This window comes from Dermacentor variabilis, chromosome 6, assembly GCF_050947875.1.
Source record: "Dermacentor variabilis isolate Ectoservices chromosome 6, ASM5094787v1, whole genome shotgun sequence".
Classification (NCBI taxonomy): domain Eukaryota; kingdom Metazoa; phylum Arthropoda; class Arachnida; order Ixodida; family Ixodidae; genus Dermacentor; species Dermacentor variabilis.
In genome coordinates this window covers 86505169-86522347 of record NC_134573.1, presented here as the reverse complement: position 1 = coordinate 86522347, position 17179 = coordinate 86505169, and the positions used below count along the sequence as shown (strand labels likewise).

General features: G+C 45.5%; 1 protein-coding gene across 1 annotated transcript in view; it reads right to left on the bottom strand.

The window, feature by feature from the left end:
• Positions 1-8642: 8642 nt before the first annotated feature.
• Positions 8643-17179, bottom strand: part of LOC142584919 (glutamate receptor ionotropic, kainate 3-like) — a 140504-nt gene continuing 131967 nt past the window's right edge. Inside the window, exons 12-15 of the mRNA XM_075695267.1 lie at positions 14081-14279; positions 13058-13271; positions 9388-9704; positions 8643-8845 (exon numbers count right to left, since the gene is read on the bottom strand). Coding sequence (XP_075551382.1) covers positions 8822-8845; positions 9388-9704; positions 13058-13271; positions 14081-14279 — 754 coding nt within the window. The 3' untranslated portion in view covers positions 8643-8821. The remainder of the gene's footprint in view (positions 8846-9387; positions 9705-13057; positions 13272-14080; positions 14280-17179) is intronic.

Sequence of the window (17179 nt, the reverse complement as noted above, 5' to 3'; positions counted from 1 at the left end):
TTCCTTGGACGGTAGAGGGCATACAGTTTCGCTGTAAAACCGCTTTGTGCTTCTATGTATAAACCAAGTCGTTTCTAAGAAAAGTAAGTGGAACAGCCGTGCATTTTGTCTCATGTTGGACGGCCCATATCTCAAAACTGGCGTGATCGTTAATATTCGCTCAATGTGGTTACGCTTTGCAAGCTTCTTACCGGCTACAACTCATAAATTGCAATATGGACTGTCCGGTAATTGTTTAAGACGGCAAGTTGGCAATTTCCGGTAATTTTTTTATTAAGATTTTAGATTTCCCGTGCGGGTGCTGTTCCCCGCTTCGAGCGATTCAGCTCAAGAACTACAATTCCGTTATCTGCCATACGCAATAAAAAGGAAATGTGTATGGAGTAAAAAAGAAGCTCCCCCTTTATTGTCCATTGTCCGTGCGCACGGAACAAAGAACGCGTCTTTGTCTTTCTTGCGCCTTTCTACTAAATTTGACTTCTGTTTTTTTCTCTAGTGTTCGTGTTCAGCGCTGCATAGCCATTACACGCCCTCTGCGTTAGATGTACTTGCTTGCGCGGTTGCGATTACCATTTCCACTTAACTGTACAGGAACATCTCAGGATGTCGGCGGAATGCAACAACTTCATGGTGTGTTCACACGGTGGAAAATACCTTGAGCAGCATAAGTGATATCAGTCCGGTGGCGGGAGTGTAATTTCATACGAGCAGTGGTTAGCCTGCAGGTAGTGCAGTATTATATCCGGCTGACGACATATTCCAGGGGAAGGTATAGATGGCCTGGGCGTTGGAGGTACACTGACAAGGGCTGAGGTGGCCCAGCAAGAACATTCATTTATGTCGCTAAATAACATTTGAAAATTGTACTGTGACGGCAGTTAAGTATTGTGGCACAATACGGGCGTTGTATATAATCACAGCGACGGCACACCCCCGTGTTCCTCCGCGGTGTTTTCCCCTGTGCCACCCTTCGATCCTGCCAAGATACAATTCAAGGGACACTAAATCGAAATAGTAAATCAGTTTAGACTAATAAAGAGTTGTTTGCGCACCCTGTAGGCGTGGATATTCAAAATAGTAGTTTGATTATTAGATGACAAAATGGAGGTCGAAGTATCAGTATTTGAATTTTGCGCTGAAACCCCGACGCCCATACGACAGTGGGACGTGAGGGATTTCAAGGTATGTTTTTGCATTTGGGCTGCGTTGGCTGAGTAAAGGTTGTCGAAGCTTGCCATGTTTATTATTCAGTTCCTATAGAACACGATGGTCAGTCTGTAGCGTTATATAGTTATGTAGGCCCTAGAAGAGGCCATCAAAATCCATGAACTCGCAACGTACCGGTGCGGGACCTTCAAGGAGGCGTCGCCACTCGTCTTTCGTTCGTGCGCTTTTTCTGGCTTACCAAGATTCTTATCGTGGTAAGAGTGGTGTTTTTGGTACTTCAAAAAGGTAATTTACGGATGCAGAAGAAATAGTTTATTTCTCTTTAGGGTTCCTTTAACAGCTTGAAAGCCTCCCGCCGGGTGACGTGGGGGGCCCGTGGGACGACGTCAGAGGCACGCGGGCTCCCATAATCAACATTCAACGACTTGTCTCTCAGCGAGACGAAATGCGACACGAGCGGCGTCAAAGCTCACTCCTCCTTCCACCCGACGATGGGTCAGCGAGCGAATTAAGGCGGAACCAGCCCTATGTTTGACGAGGAAGTTATCTCCACCAGTCACCCAGTCGGTCGTGTAGGGGACTCTGACCACTTGATGTGCGTTTTTTCCCACTATCCGTGTTCATCGGGTATCAAAAGGCTTTTCGTCTCCTCTTCATCCCCTCGAAGAGTCCGTCTCTCATCCTCCACCACAAGGCTGCAACAGTGCTCGAAATTAGCTTTGCCTTGGCCGTCTTTCCTCCCGTCGGTCCTGTTGCGCTGACAGCGACCATTGTCGTCTTCGACGACCAACTGCGACACTTTTCGTTGTCGTCCAGGCCGCCTCGTCATACCTAGCTTCGCCATTGCCACAGTGCGAAGAACTTACCCACAACCACCTCCAACGTGATTTGAACCAGTGCCAGTGAAGTATGTACATTTGGGAATTGAGCGCGCTAATCATCGAACTATCGCACAACAACAGGACTGATATTTATTGCGAGGATTCACACTTCACATAGACTCTGGTAGCAGTGGCGTCTGTGAACGTATTTCGGTGTTCAGAACAAGCTGTACTGTATTGGACGACGATTAGATTACGTATATCACAAAGAAATTATTCTTGACAAGATGGTGGTGTGTTTGCCGGCAATTCGTCGTTTTCATGATCGTAAAAACAGCTTGACACAAAGGAGACGTAAGATGACAAGGATCATGATGGTAAGCCTGAAACATGGCAAGTATACTTAGAATAGAGGGTGTGCCTTGAATAAGTGTGTTGGTGGAAGACAACATCGAAAGCATCCACAGCGTCGATGCCGACAGCGACGTCACAGCGTGAACGCCACTTAATTTACATAGGATTTACAGCCGTCAGGTCTAGTCGAGAGTTAAAATCAAATCGTTGAAGTGTCGTAGATGCAACTGCGTCTTTTCGTTCGTGACACCAGTTGTAGTGGATATGTTAGCCTCAAAGTTGATTAATGTCCAGGTAATAATATTAAAACACATCGTTGAGCCTGATTAGCAAGAAACCTTTGAACTAGCTAGTTCCCTCCTTACCTGCAGCATAAATACTAATTTACTCAAAAACTGAGCAAGAAAAGCTTTAGGGACCTTCCAATTTGTAGTCCACTTCAAATGCCACACTCTAGTCACGTAGGCGCTTGGACGTTTCCATACAATGCAATGAAAAAAATCGGTCCCTCTTATACAACATTTTCAAACTTCTAACACTGAAGATAACACCACGCCACATTGATAGAACATAAACAAAATAAAATAAATATGGTGCGCCAAGATAATCTGAATCAAATATATTCAAATGTAATATTTTGAACAGCCTGTAACAAAAAATTCATCGACGATTACGATACTCGGCAATGGGAAAGTTGAGCGCAGTTCTATACACCGTTTTATTGAGGGTGCCGCCATTTTGAGATGAGAGTGCCGTCTATCGTCCGCCATCATGCGCGTTTGTGAGATCGCGCTAGAAGGCGAACTGCGAAGGTGCCTTTGGCGGCGAATGGCAAGTTTTAGCGTTTTACTGACAGGCGTCCAAAAGTTTTTGCGATTGAGAAACCTATCGTGTCATTGCTAAGCTTCCAGCTTAGAAATAGCCGCATCATTGAATGGTGACGGGCCTGGCGCCGCTGCCATTGTTCTACCCGCGATGGAAGTATAGAGCCGAGTCAAGTCTGAACGTTGTCCATACGTAACATACGTGCAACGTGTTATTATTGTATATGTTGCCTTGAGCTATAGTAAGGCATCGCTCAGGTGACAACAATAAGAGGTGACTTCGTGTGTCATGCGGTGTGCCGCAACAGCGTACATCCCAATACAGGTAACTGCGAAGCTCCCAGGAAACGCAATTCGCTATAGCCATCGTGCACCTAAAATTTTCGCGGTATTATTTTCTAAGCATTGTTTACATGGTACGCAGGAAAGACTTTACAAAATAAGGAGCTGAAAAATAACTCCACCGGAAGAGCCATCCACATGGACAAAGCAGCCAAATGACAGCGGCCGCGAATATGCCGGAATCAACCTGACGCACGCGATGCGTTGGAAAAATGTGCGCACTCTTAGGTCACAAGGGGTGCCTGTGCAAGGGCATCCCACCGAGCCAAGAGAGATGAAGAATGAACGACTGCTCTTTGCAACACAACCTTTATTTTCTGAAGTTATACAGCGCGCAGTCCGTGGCGTCAACCAGACAACTTGCCGGTGAGAATTGGGTGCACGGGTGAACGCATGTGAATAAGGGCTAGCCGGCACACGTTCGAGAACGAAAAAGAACACACCTTCCTTTTGCTAAGTCGACACGCACTGTTTTCATAATACATACTAGGTCAACTACTAGTTCAACTACTAGGTCATCATGATAATCTTGGAAGACACTCGAACACAGTAACGTTAGTGTGCGTGCACGAAGAAATAGTTGACTTTGTCCATTCCGCACTAATGTACCCAGTCGAATACGAACCTTTTGTTCAAAGCCCACTTTGACCATGGGCGCCGAGCTCGTTGCCGTGCGCTCACTGAAAACAAATTTTTTTGGACACACACGCGAAGAATCTGGTGGCGTCAAGTCCTTGCTGTTTATTTATGCTGGCAATACAAATTGGGCGCTTATCTGCACCCGCAGTGGCGGAGTCCACGAAGTCACCGCGGCTGAAGAAGCACTTTTCGTTTGTTTGCGAAAGTTATGTTTGCAGCCTAACACAGCGCAGTGGTAGCCCGTTGACGTTGAGTCATCTGACATCGTGGTAAGCACCAACCGAACACGTTAGAATCACAATAATGCGCAATATAACCGCTACTGTTCCAAGGTGTCGATGGGAGAAACGGCAATCCGCATATACCATAGCGAGGTGATGAGGGTCGCTGCTTTCTGCTTTCTGGCTACGTTCCACCTCGCCAATGAAACGGTCTATACGTGTTTTTATCTGGCGGTATATTGAGTGATACAACTTTATTTGGAATGCGGCGATTGGGAGGCCCGGGCCTGGGGCCACCTAAATGGCCGCTGGGAGCTGCTGCTCCCGTATGGGCTCCATGGCTCGCTGGACGGCCCAAAGTTGGTCTTAGGGGTGGCTGAGATTTTCCGGGTAGACTGCGATTTTATCTTGATATATTGAGCGATATGTTGAGGCAATGAACTTGAAAAAGACATGTAGCATAGGCCACGATCTTCGAAAATCTGATCTGTGCGTCGAGCGCTTAGCTTATATATATGACTCATTGATGGTTCCAGTGTAAGCACTGGTGCCGTGTGGCTTACAGAAAGTGCTATAGAATTCGCGTCGCGCATACAATCAGATTACAAAACATCGCAAATCAAGACAATCGAAACAAGTGCGAACGAGACCAAAACCATAAAAGCGCGAACGACCGCTGACGCGGGTAGACGACAGTAAGAAGCGAGCGGGCCGGCTGAGACCAGTTAGGAGTATATAGTCATCGAGCGGTTGGGCGAGTTCGAATGATAAAACTTCCTCGGACACGGTAAACTGTAGTTATAAAGGACGCGCCAACGAAAGGAGCGACGAAAATATTATACTAAAGGTTCGTGCTTTGACATGCGTCCCAGCTCCTCTGACTTTGGACATGTTAAAAACACGGTCTCGAAAAATGCCAAGGAGTCCCTCATGTACGCACATGCAGAAACGTGGATATACCGCGATCACTTCTGAGGATGTATTCTGCGACGATGCACTTCGGCTGTACTATCGGCTTCGCAGCGCCTTGGCCATCAGGCACCCGCTGATTGACTGGTTGAGCAAAATCGTATGAGCTGATTGTCTGTTGATTGGCTGGTGAACTTGGTGAGTGCACTTGAAGGCGATATTACCGCCAAGGTGACACTGTCGCCGAATATGATCGTCGCAGAATACTTCTATGTCTTAAGCGCAAGTTGTTCATCGACGGACAACGAAAGCCAGCGCTTTACGTACGGTGATACGAATGACTTATATTAGGGCACGCTGTATCATGATGTAAGCAAATTTATGAGGCGGCACGAGGCGAGGTTTCATGCGCGCAGACCGTAGCAGATGCCATGCCATGCGCCTAGCCTTTGGCTCTCAACGCCCATGTGCCAGCAGCTCATTCAGCAGTCACGTCTGGGGCTCCGTGGAGTGCAGCCGCGCCCTCCTCTGTTTCTCCTTTAAAGGCTCACTCACGCTAGGCCGACCCGACAACGAATTCGGTCTGCCGACTGTCGCGGCGACAGCGTTTTTCCTTCGTGTCGGCACCTCTGTCACCCTGTACCGACGCCGATAATCTGTTGACGGTCGGCGGAGAGCTTGGCGTCGGTACAGTGTGACAGAGGCGTCGACACAACGGTAAAAAAAAACGCTGTCGCCTACAGTCGGCAGGCCGAAATCGGTGTCGGGTCCGCCTGTTCGGAGCGAGCGTTAAGTAGGCGGCCCTGTATATAGACAAGCTTTATCACTTGCACGCACCACTACCCTAGTAAGCTATATTTGAGCATAATGTTGGTTCGGGCTAGATGGCAATTCATACTTACTATTATTTTAGCGCAGAATATACAATACACAGAGGGACACGAACCGCACAGGCGCGAACTTCCAAGTAACGTTTATAGCAAGTTGTGAATATTTACACAAGAACAGAGAAGAAGAAACAGAAAGGACAAGAGAGAACATAACAAATAAGTTGAACGTGCCGTCTAGCATGTGTGCGTTACTGAGCAATGTCACCAACTGCCCCCAGGAAAATTTAATTCTTTCGAGCCTAATATAAGAGAGGGGAAGCTGACGCACTCATAAACATCACTACTCATTACTGCAGCTTCCACAATCTCGCACGTGCACCAACCTTTGTGTCTAAAGAAGACTGCAGTGTTGTCAAAATATGGCGTGCACTAACAATCTCGACAGTGAACCACCTGGTGTCCCTGTACTCCCTTTGTCACGTTCCTTTTCTGCTCCCTTAACCGCTTATTTAGGTATTGTTCCGTCTGCCCTACGTAAGCATTGCCACACGACAGTGCTATCCAATAGCCAACACCTTCGACATATGTGACGAATTCTTCCTTGTGCCTTACTTTTCTCTCCTTCTTTTGGACTTTCACCGGCGGTGTCCTTCTGCCCAACTTTTTGAATATGTCTGGCACTTACATGGTGACTTTCAAGCCTGCATTTTCCCTAATCTTCTTGAGTCGATGTGACGTCGTCTGTAGGTATTGAATGACGGCCACCTTCTTTCGATCAGACTTCTCGTTTACACGCACATGATCAGTCATGCGTACTTGTTTCGTCTTGCGCAGAACAGCCTCAGCCACCGCAGCTGTTAGGTGTTGTCGATAACCTGCTGAAATGTGGTAATGTTTTTGCATTTCGAAGCTTTCGTTTACGCGATGCACGCACGAGTTTTTAAATGCGTTACGCAGGTACATGTGAGCGATACCCATTTTTATCATCTTTGTGTGAGCTGACAGAAACGGCAACAGGGGTTTCTTGCTTCGCGGCTCGTATGTCCAGCAGACATGGTTTGGGGAAAAAACCTGCTTTAAGTCAAGAAACCGGAGCATGTGGTTTTCAGGCACCTTGTGCGTGGTTCGCAAAACTTGGAGGCACTTTTAAAATGTGCGGAAAACGTTCGCCACATTGTTTACGAAGTGCTTTTTCGTCACTCAAATTAACGCAAGGGAATCATCCACAAAGCGCGAGTTTTCTTTGCGAGCGGAGGGCGCTGTACGCAGTTGAAATTCCGTGGCATACATTGCTACGTCTTAAAAAAAGGAAGGTGCTTACACCAGAAAGAAGAAGATAAAAGATCTATGTAATCAACACTACTATTGTCGTGCTATTGCCCGCCGTGGTTGCTTAGTGGCTATGGTGTTGGGCTGCGAAGCACAAGGGCACGCGATCGAATCCCGGCCACTGCTGCCGCATTTCGATGGACGCGAAGTGCGAGACACCCGTGTGGTTAGACTTAGGTGCACGTTAAAGAACCCCAGGTGGTCCAAATTTACGGAGTCCCCCACTACGGTGTGCCTCATAATCATATAGTGGTTTTGGCACGTAAAACCTCATAATTTAAATTGAATTACTTTCAAACAATGACAAATTTATATTTTATGGCTAAAGCTAAACATTGCTGTCTTGGTATGTTGAAATGCTCCCATTAAATCCAAACATTGTTACACGATCGCAGCCCTCCGTTCTGACAAACTACCCAACTAATATGTTATTGTCCTGATCACTGTATGAGGGGGACGAAATACACAATATCCGCAAGTCCAGGAGCAGCCTTTCCCGTACCGGTATATCTCGTTTTAACCAATATGGCCGCGTTTCCGCTAGTAGCATTGCTAACGCTGTGACGCGTGTTTTGAAAACTTGGATGGGGCCGGGAATGTTCGGCGGCAGAAATGATGTCACCATCGCACATATTGACATTTCATTTACTATTATAGCCCCAGGGCCACCATCTTGCTTAGGTCAAAATCTGCATGCAGTGAAGTGCCGTTGGAAGTTTTGTATAAAGTATATTATATGTGGAAAAAGCAGCCAAGTGAAAATAAGATGGTAGCCTTCATTGCGGTGAATGCTGCCGTAATTGTGAAGGACTTGTGCGCTGAAAGAATCTCTTAAGTCTGCAAATTTTATTTTTAATGTGAAGCCGGTAGCTTGCCTTGTAGAGGCCGGTAGCTTGCCGGTAGCCGGTAGAGTGTCCCTCTACTAATGACCGATACTTCTGCCAAATTTTGCGTATAGGCATTCGGCAAAAAAAAAACTGGATCCGTTATCTAGAACCACAAAGAGAAAAGGTAATTATACTTACCGACATTTGCAGATAGGTAGTCTGTTAACATAGAAAAAGGACCAGGCTAAATCGAGCCATCGTAATTCACAACTTGTCTGTGGAAAAACTGTAGGCTGTCTAACAAATGTGACACGGAGCTGGAGTACATATGTTAAGCATGTCACTGAAACTGGTGCACAAGGGTGTAAGGTGCCTAAAAATTTATTAAACGCATTTTGTACTCAGACATTTGTGAAATTTTCTGTAAAATTTAGTGGTAGACACTCGCCGCTGGCAGTACTCAATGCACGACAGGAACTCCACTAGTAACCGTTCATGGCGCCATGGATGCTTCAAAATTTGGCACAGACAATTTGTCCATCCGCTTTGTGAGGCTTCTTAGAGCAGATGCTTGTCGGTGATCTGCAAAAAATATAGAGGGAGAAAAGACAAAGAGTGGGCTGTAAATATGCGTGCAAGATTACCGTCTTCTTTCCCCGAATTCAGACAAGTGTTTTGAAATCGTGCAACTACGGTTCATGAAAGATGTTTAAAAATACTAATACTCTGAGAAAATGGTTCAGCCACTACCTTCTTTCACCTTTGCTGCTGAAGGCCGTAATGTGTGCAGTTCTAATTGTAGCTCGTTCAATTTCCTTTCATCAAAGGTTGTCTGTAGCAGAAAGATCCCTCCACACTTGCCTTCTATTCAGAATGAATGTTATATAGCTAAGACTAAATACTTGCGGTGATTGAGCAGTTTTTGATGTAGTTGCTACATATATATGTGCAACTACATCATATAAGCAAATATGTGATATATGCAAATATGTGATATGTGCCGACCTGGCTTGCGTGCCTAACAAAGAGGCTGCGTCTGTCGACAAAACAAAGCTGCACGCGAGAGTACCCGTGCGCATTGTCCCTGAGTGGATGTTCAGCAGCAGCACCAACGATGCACTCACGTCCACCGGTCGCCCCGATGATGGGCCACCCGCCGAAGTGGTGTGCCGTCGCTTGCGTGACGAACGTGCTTTGAAGAAGAACTCGGCGAAGGCGATGAGGCAGGCGAGACCCAGTCCGGCGAGGAGGACGACGAACACGCCGCCTACTTTGGGCAGACCCAGCTCGCTCGCGTCGTCGGGTCTCGACGCGGTCGCGTCGTCAGGACACTGCCTCACTGGATCCCTGACCTTCCACCAGCGGTCCTTGAGCATCTGTAGGGTGCCGCTCTCTTGGAGCCGCAGTATTGCAGATGACAGCACGCTGCGGTACGGGGACCCTGCGGTGGCCAAATATTAAAAAAATAATAATAATTTGTCCTAGAAGAACGAGCAGTGTAAATAACGGTAACCATTCTGTGCGTGTACACGTGCGAACGACTCACTATGCGTGTCATTCCAAATGCCACATGTATGCCAACAGTTATGTTGGGTCACCGTGCTCGTCATTAGCTGTATAATAGATTTTAGTAGCAGTAATAACTACCATAAAACTACATGTATATTCATACGCTAAGCATGTTTTGTTTCATGTGTAAATGGCTACTTCCTTCCTTAGGTTTCACTTACGCATTCGGGAATGTAATAGTCTAAAATACATTATACTCTACTATGACGGATGATTTTGCGCATTCTTCTTTGGGGACACGTCTCTACTAAACTTCTAATGATGTACACCATCTCATACCCTTCTCGTGGGTTGCTAGGCATTGTCTTTAAAGCATATGTCATACTGTATTGGCTAATGAAAGCAAAAGCGGGACAATTATTTCATTGGTCTTTACTTCAGAGGCCAAAAATTCTAAGGACGAAAACAACTATCATCAATTAGCATGACGTCTGCATATCACAAGTGCAAAACACGTTGGGCTTTAGCGTTGCAGAGTACTGAACAGCCGTTCACTAATACAAACTTTTAAACTGAAGAGAATCGCCCACGTTTGTTTTCCTTTTTTTGTTGTATGAACAGCAGAAGCATTTATGCTTGCTTGCTTAAGAGGGAACCTGCTTATCGTCTCCGTCATTTTCCTGTCCGTGGCCACTTTCCCGCATTACTGTACTGGCTGCATGAGCTACGCTTTTGCCGACCATAATGCATGGACACGTCGTTAACCTGCAGAGTCAGAAGTACAGCTAACTCAATCTACCCGACATTATTTACATGCACCTCGCTTAGTGTGTTGACCTTGTCCACCCAAGCGTGGTAGGTGTGTTGACCGAACTCGCCTCGAAGTTTGCTCCGGTTAAACCACTAGCGTATAGGTTAAGGTGGCGACCACTTCTCGGCTCGAGAAGGAGATTCGATCTGACCCTCTCGAGTTCATGTTTACGTAGCTTCAAAGAATCACACATTTGGGCAAATGTAAATATTGTAGAGGTTGCTTTGGCGAACAATGCAAGTGCGAAGTCGTATTTCGCGTTCTTTAAGAACAGTATTGTTGAACTTGAGTTTAGCTTCTACAAGATATCTTCTATACTACTTCACACCAGATAACCAATTCAAGCATGCTTTGTTTCTTCAAAACGCCGTGAAAAGGTTCATGTGCTTGTTGCTTGCACGCATTTTGTCGGCCGCATTTCCACAAAAAAAAAATAATATAACGATAGTTTATCAGAATCACACAAAGTTTTTGGGCTTTGTCAAGCAAAACTGCGTGGCGCGAAGTATGCCAACTGAAAGAACTTCATTATCTCATAGCAGATCGGCTTCACTTTAATTTTTTTGAAGGAAGACATGTCTGTAGCGTATACATTTAGGTTACAGTCAAATCTAAGATTTCAAGAGCGATACTTTACCCAATGGCCCAGTATATCTTGAGATTTATGGTTCCACCAATCGGTGTCCCGTTAAAGACATAGTGATTTACTACAAGCACATATATAACACAAGCTTACTTTTATAAACCACTCCACCGGTGCATGCACATATACACTTGCACTAAACTGCAGCAATTACTTATTTCAGACTGTCGATGTGTGAGATCTGTTAGTAAAAATAACAATGTCTTGCATGGTTAGGTGACTACGCCAGTAGTAACTATGCAACTTTACCCTTTCCGCCAAGATTTATGCTACGCTCGAAAGGACGCAGAAAACGTCTCCGCTGTTCATACACGCCGGCCAATTCAGAACAGTTCAGGAGTAGAGCTGCTTCCCCCGCTTGGTTTAGAGTAGCCGTGCATACAAGGAAGTTGTCTCCGAGGCACGGCGCCGAAGCAGGCTCCATTGATTTTCGCATGGTTGACAGCCCTGCCCTCCTCAGAAGCGCTCTACTATCCCATTACCGCCTCTTCCTCCGTCCTGTGGCTTGGATGGCGTCAATTTTCTCGAATTATTGTGCGTTTGCGCCTTCCGCAGCATCAGAGAGCAAAAAAGGAAGGCCTTTATTAACTCTAAAGTGCGGTTGGCGTTACATGCTTTTGGTTTGGTTACACTTTTGTTTTTTTTTCTTAAATTTTATTAGCCCTTCTACATCCCTGATAATATCGCAACACCACAAAGAATGCGACAGTGAAATTGTTCTAGACAGTATAGCGATGCAGTCTTCAGCTGTAGTGTCGGCGGCAGCAATGAGGAAGGGTACAGGAGCCGAAGTACGTCATAAGGTCACGAACCTCGAGTCCACGTATTGTTCTCGCTCGTTGCATGCAGAGAACATCGACAACGTCAGCCTTTATGGCAGGAGGTATAGCAGGCGAGTGTTTATTGGCGTGTCAAACACTCTGGCGCAATTTATATGCCAAAGTGTGCAACGAAGTTTCAGTGATAGCATGTTGCGGCAGATACTTATAAAACAGAACACAGCAGATGCTTGTCAGTTAAGGTTTGGCGCATCAGTAGCTTCTTTGACTCTATGTGATGTTTCGTCTGAAACTTTATCGCACTTTTTGTCGCGAGGTGTTTCTGTGTGATATGATTGGGTGCCGCCTTTCCTCTGCTTCCGGCGCAGTCGGTTTTAACATTGCAAGAATTTAGCATTAAAATTCGATGATGATTTTTTAAAGATCGGGTGGTATTTTCAACAAGTAGAAATATTGATGTAAATAAAACGTAACTGCCTCCAAATTTGCAAAGTAAACAACGGCCCCTAAGCTTTTAATTAAAAGAAATTTGCGAATTTCAAGTTAGTAGTGTTCGGAAACTCACGTTGTTAGCATGAAAGTATGTCCGCCCCGACTCGAAACCCCTCGGCCACAACGTTGGTTACGCTCATAGTCTATAAAAATCTTAATCTGGAAGCCTCCTGTATACTGTTGACGCATTCCCTGCATTCAATATTGTGCATGTTTTTTCTTTTGTTGTTTTTGTATTGCCTGTAATAAAAGTTGCGTTGTATATAAATGGATCTGCCTCCGGAGGTGCAGTGATGTGTGTATGGGAGTGCGATCTGGTACACTGTAATATGTTCGTCCCCTTTTATGAGCCCTCTATTCAACGAAAGTGTTACCTTTTTTTAGGTTGCAGTTGTTTCAATAAACAGTAACCGACCGACCGACCGACCGACTGACCGACCGACTATGAATGCGAGGAACTGAAGAATACGTTCCCGCATGAGACAATCGACCACTCTGCAGCATTTTTCACTCATGAGATTCACACTAGACGCACAGCTGAAACGTTTCGGTAGACATACCTTGAGGCATTGCAATGCCATATCCCTTTGAGTCCAGCAGCCCTCCGACCTGCGTGAGTTGGCACCGGCGCTGAACCACGTAGTCTATGCTGGTGGATTCCATGAGAAAAGCGTAGCCCCCGCGCTCTACCCGCTCAACGCCCTCGGCGTTGGACGACACCAAGTCGTCGTTCATGGCGTTCCACATCCTCTCGTACGTCTCGTGTTTAGATTCCTGCGTAAGTAAAGCCCCACGAAATGTGCGTGAGGTGAAAAGACAAGGCATACCATCCGACTAGTTCAATATAGTCGGCGTGGAAAGCTTACGGTGGCTGGTAGCTCAGGAAATGCTGAATTTCGGCGCAATCTTGGGCGTTAGGAAGTCAAATCGTACAATTAGGTGTTCACGTTTATTAACTAGCACAGGCTACGAAACCGAATATCAGGTTGCGTGCCGAGGATGAATAAAACATGCAGCTACATCTATGATGCATAGGTACACAAACTTGTCACACCGAACGTATTTTGGTCAAAGGTGCTTGCGTAACTTATTGTTACAAAATAGGAGACTTATTAGATATAGAGGCAGCCAATCAGCAGCGCATATCATTTCGAAAAAAGTGTCGCATAACTTTTTGTCCTACGTGTGATAAATGCAATGGGCTTATGTAATAAAATTCTGAAGCAGTGTACACAGGTAAGACGTTAGAAATAGATGCTGAGAATACAGGCGAATTCTTGGGCTCTTGCAAGATTGTTTGCTAACTCTAGTTTGAAAAATATTGCGCAATGTAACGCCTTTGATTATAATATATTTATTCTGGAAATATTAACACATTTGCCTGCAGAGCCACGTCAATTACCATTGAGGGGGTTGGATGTTTTATTTTCCACCGGCATCGATAAAAGGAATTAATGCGCAAAGCAAGTACCGTTTACCATACATGAAATTACCCGTGAGCAAGTCACGCAGACAATGATCAACGTGCTTGCCTAGATGCTCAGATCAGGACAACCTGTGAGAAGGGCTGACTTGGTTCTTACCTTAAAGAAAGCCTCTGTGGATCCAGAGCGGACGCAGCCGTAATGAATCTCTGTCTGCTTCGCCAAGTCCTCGGCACCTTCTATTGGCGACCGTAGTCGCTCTCGAGTCAGGAACGATGCCAAATTAGCCGTGTATGACGACACGAGCACGAATGAGAACAGCCACCAGGCAGCAGCAATAATTCGTGTCGACGCCGACCTGCGACAAGGTCCGGGTCAATGTTTGAAAATAACGCATGCTAAAATGTCGCATTCCTGAATGCGCCTGCCCTATGGAAAAACTTGAGATTGTGACTGATGCTGTTTTATTCTGATAATCTGTTGCTTCGCTGTAAGGAAAACTAAACAAACAAGTATAATATATTTGAAGATATACGTTTGTGCATTCTTTTTGCGAGGTGGCGAACGTGGCGCTACTGCAGAGACGGCAGGTATCTTAAGCGACAAAATTCTGCAAACTGAGTATAATAACACCCTTATACTGAGGGTCTGGCGTATCGCGATGTTCCCGTCGTACATAAGTTCGACTGCAGCGGCAAGTTAGGTAGCTCCGACGGAACCGTGCTTGCAAAAGAAAAAAAACTCCATTCTCACATCAACTTAGTGTAACTTCTCTATACGGTACGAGCTGTTGCCTAGCAACCATCACAGAGGCGCTGAGGAAAAGCGACGGGCCCGTTCCACATAAGCCTGCCTGCGTGCTTCTTGTCGGGCGCAGGAGTGCCAGCCCCCTCGGCAATTTCTTTGTGTTTGAGAAGCTTCTTGAGAGCGGCCTTTCTTTTTTGATAGAGCCTAGGCTGAAAACTTTCCGCTCCTCTATATGTATTAAAGCATGCAAACAAGAAATCATATGGCAGCACGGTATTGCATAAATGCACCGCAAGACACTTGGTAACCATCAGCCATGAAGAAACAATACTGAAATGCATATATGTGAAGCTCAGTGACACAGCAAGCAAATGCAGACTTGCAGTCATGTCGCGGCGTGCCACTTGTGGCACTTGATGCCAGCTGCACGGTGGCGGTGATGGCACGCAGTGCATTCTCGAAAAATGCACCGACGTCCGGCCGCACGAGACAACGCGTTCTATCTCCGCGCTACTGAAATTCGAGCACGTTCGATGCCACCGCTGGCGTCGGTTACTTCGGTGCGCGCCACCGTAAACGTTGGAACAGGTGTCAGTGCAACGTCGCCACAACGAATATGGCGTGTTGTGCGTAAGTATAGAACAAATACTTGTCAAAATCGGAGGCACATTTCACTGTTTCACATCCTCTTACAAAATTTCTTGACGCTGATCAGCCACGTCCACAATCTATGAACGCTCGTACGCGTCCATAACATCTGTATTACCTTTAAACGCACTCATTGGCGACATTTTTTCCCGGTTTTTCAATAGAAACCACTGATTCTTTTTTGCGCGTGAATATGTGTGCAAGATTGGCGTGCATGATATGCCCTCATTTGTAGGTGGCTCTACGCCACCACAGCTATTGTCTCACAAAATTTTATATATGCTTGGTTGTTTTGATGGTTTGCTTTTCGGTAGGATTCAAAAATTGCACTTCACGAGGCTGACCGTGACCGGCTGCTGGTTGGGCGTCACGTATCAAAGCCGAAATGCAAGATATATATATATATATATATATACATATATAATCGCATTACGAAGCTCTAATTTTTAGACAGCCATATGGTATTTCTTTTTGTAGGTTCGTTTTATTCCCATGTGCCCCCGTAACTCACAGGCGATGACTTACTTTGTGCGGCTGAGCAAGAGGTCTAGGGTTAGATCCCCACCGTGATTGCTGCATTCTGATTGTTGCAGAATACGTACAGAAGAGCTCGTGCACCTGGCATTCAGTGCACTTGAAACCCCCCTCAGGTTGCCCCCTACTACGGCTTGCCTGATAACCAAATCATGGTTTTAGTGCTTAAAAATCTCTCTCAATCTATTTTTTTTTCGGAAGAACGCGGTGGGAGGGTGCGTGGACTACTTTCATCAAACTAGCTGCAGTGCCTGCTTAACGAGTGATTGGTTGAGTACTTAGTTCTTGCATTAGAAGTTGACCATTTTTGTGTTACTTGCCTAAGGTCCGGTGTAATAATTGTCTAGGAAAAAAAAACAACCTTCAGAAAAGGCTGAGAATGCTAACAGGAAAAAAACTGACAAAATAACCGTAAGTGTGGTTTTTCCATGGCTACAGTGCGTCACTTCCGTCATTTTATTTATATAGTATGCCGCGAAAGCGCTCTCATAATTCAGTTTACATATGTCAAATGTCACTGAGTTTCTTTATTTAATACGGCTAACCACTGACATCGCTTGCGCACTGGGCGTGTGTAATACAACTATTCAAAAATAATAAAACTGCCCTTAGCCTATATACGTGCACATAATGCCATGTTTTTGAATGCACAAATTGGCATGCCAAACAATTATTGCCGTATATTAACTATAAGCAATGACACAAGCTCGACGTTGATTTTTACAGCGCTTGTGCAGGTTTTGCATGTGTTGTAGGGTTGCGTTCGAATCTGCTAATATGATGCATCTCTTTGATGCCTGTCGAAACGCGTACAAAAGGAACTATTTAGGCTCACAAATGTCGCATTCTGAAGGCAAAAGCCTTATATTGCCCATGAAGGGAAAAAAACCGGCGTCCGTCCGACGCTAATATCTGATGGTAACAAAACCGACGTGATCAAATGATGACGTCATGTTCCCGGCGCTGGACCGGCTGCGTCTCGCACTTCGAAATCCTATAGTTAAGTAAAGCAAATGAACTGGATTTAGGTGTAGTTAAGTGGATTAAGGTGATTTAAGGTGAATTAAAGTAGATTAAGGCGGATTAGGTTGGTAAAAATGAGAGCAAGGTGGCTTAAGGTGGAGTTCTATCTTAAGGTGATGACTTAGAGAAGTCCTCATGTTTTCGCCTTCAATTCACTTAAGGGTACTTACGTGATTGTCAACTTTTTTCGAGAGGATACCTTGCCAGTCCGCTATCTCGGGTACCAAAAAGTGCATTTAATTGCTCAAAATGCACCTAAGCACAGAATTTTAAGAATATATTTTGCAAAGGCCGATGTTTCAAACA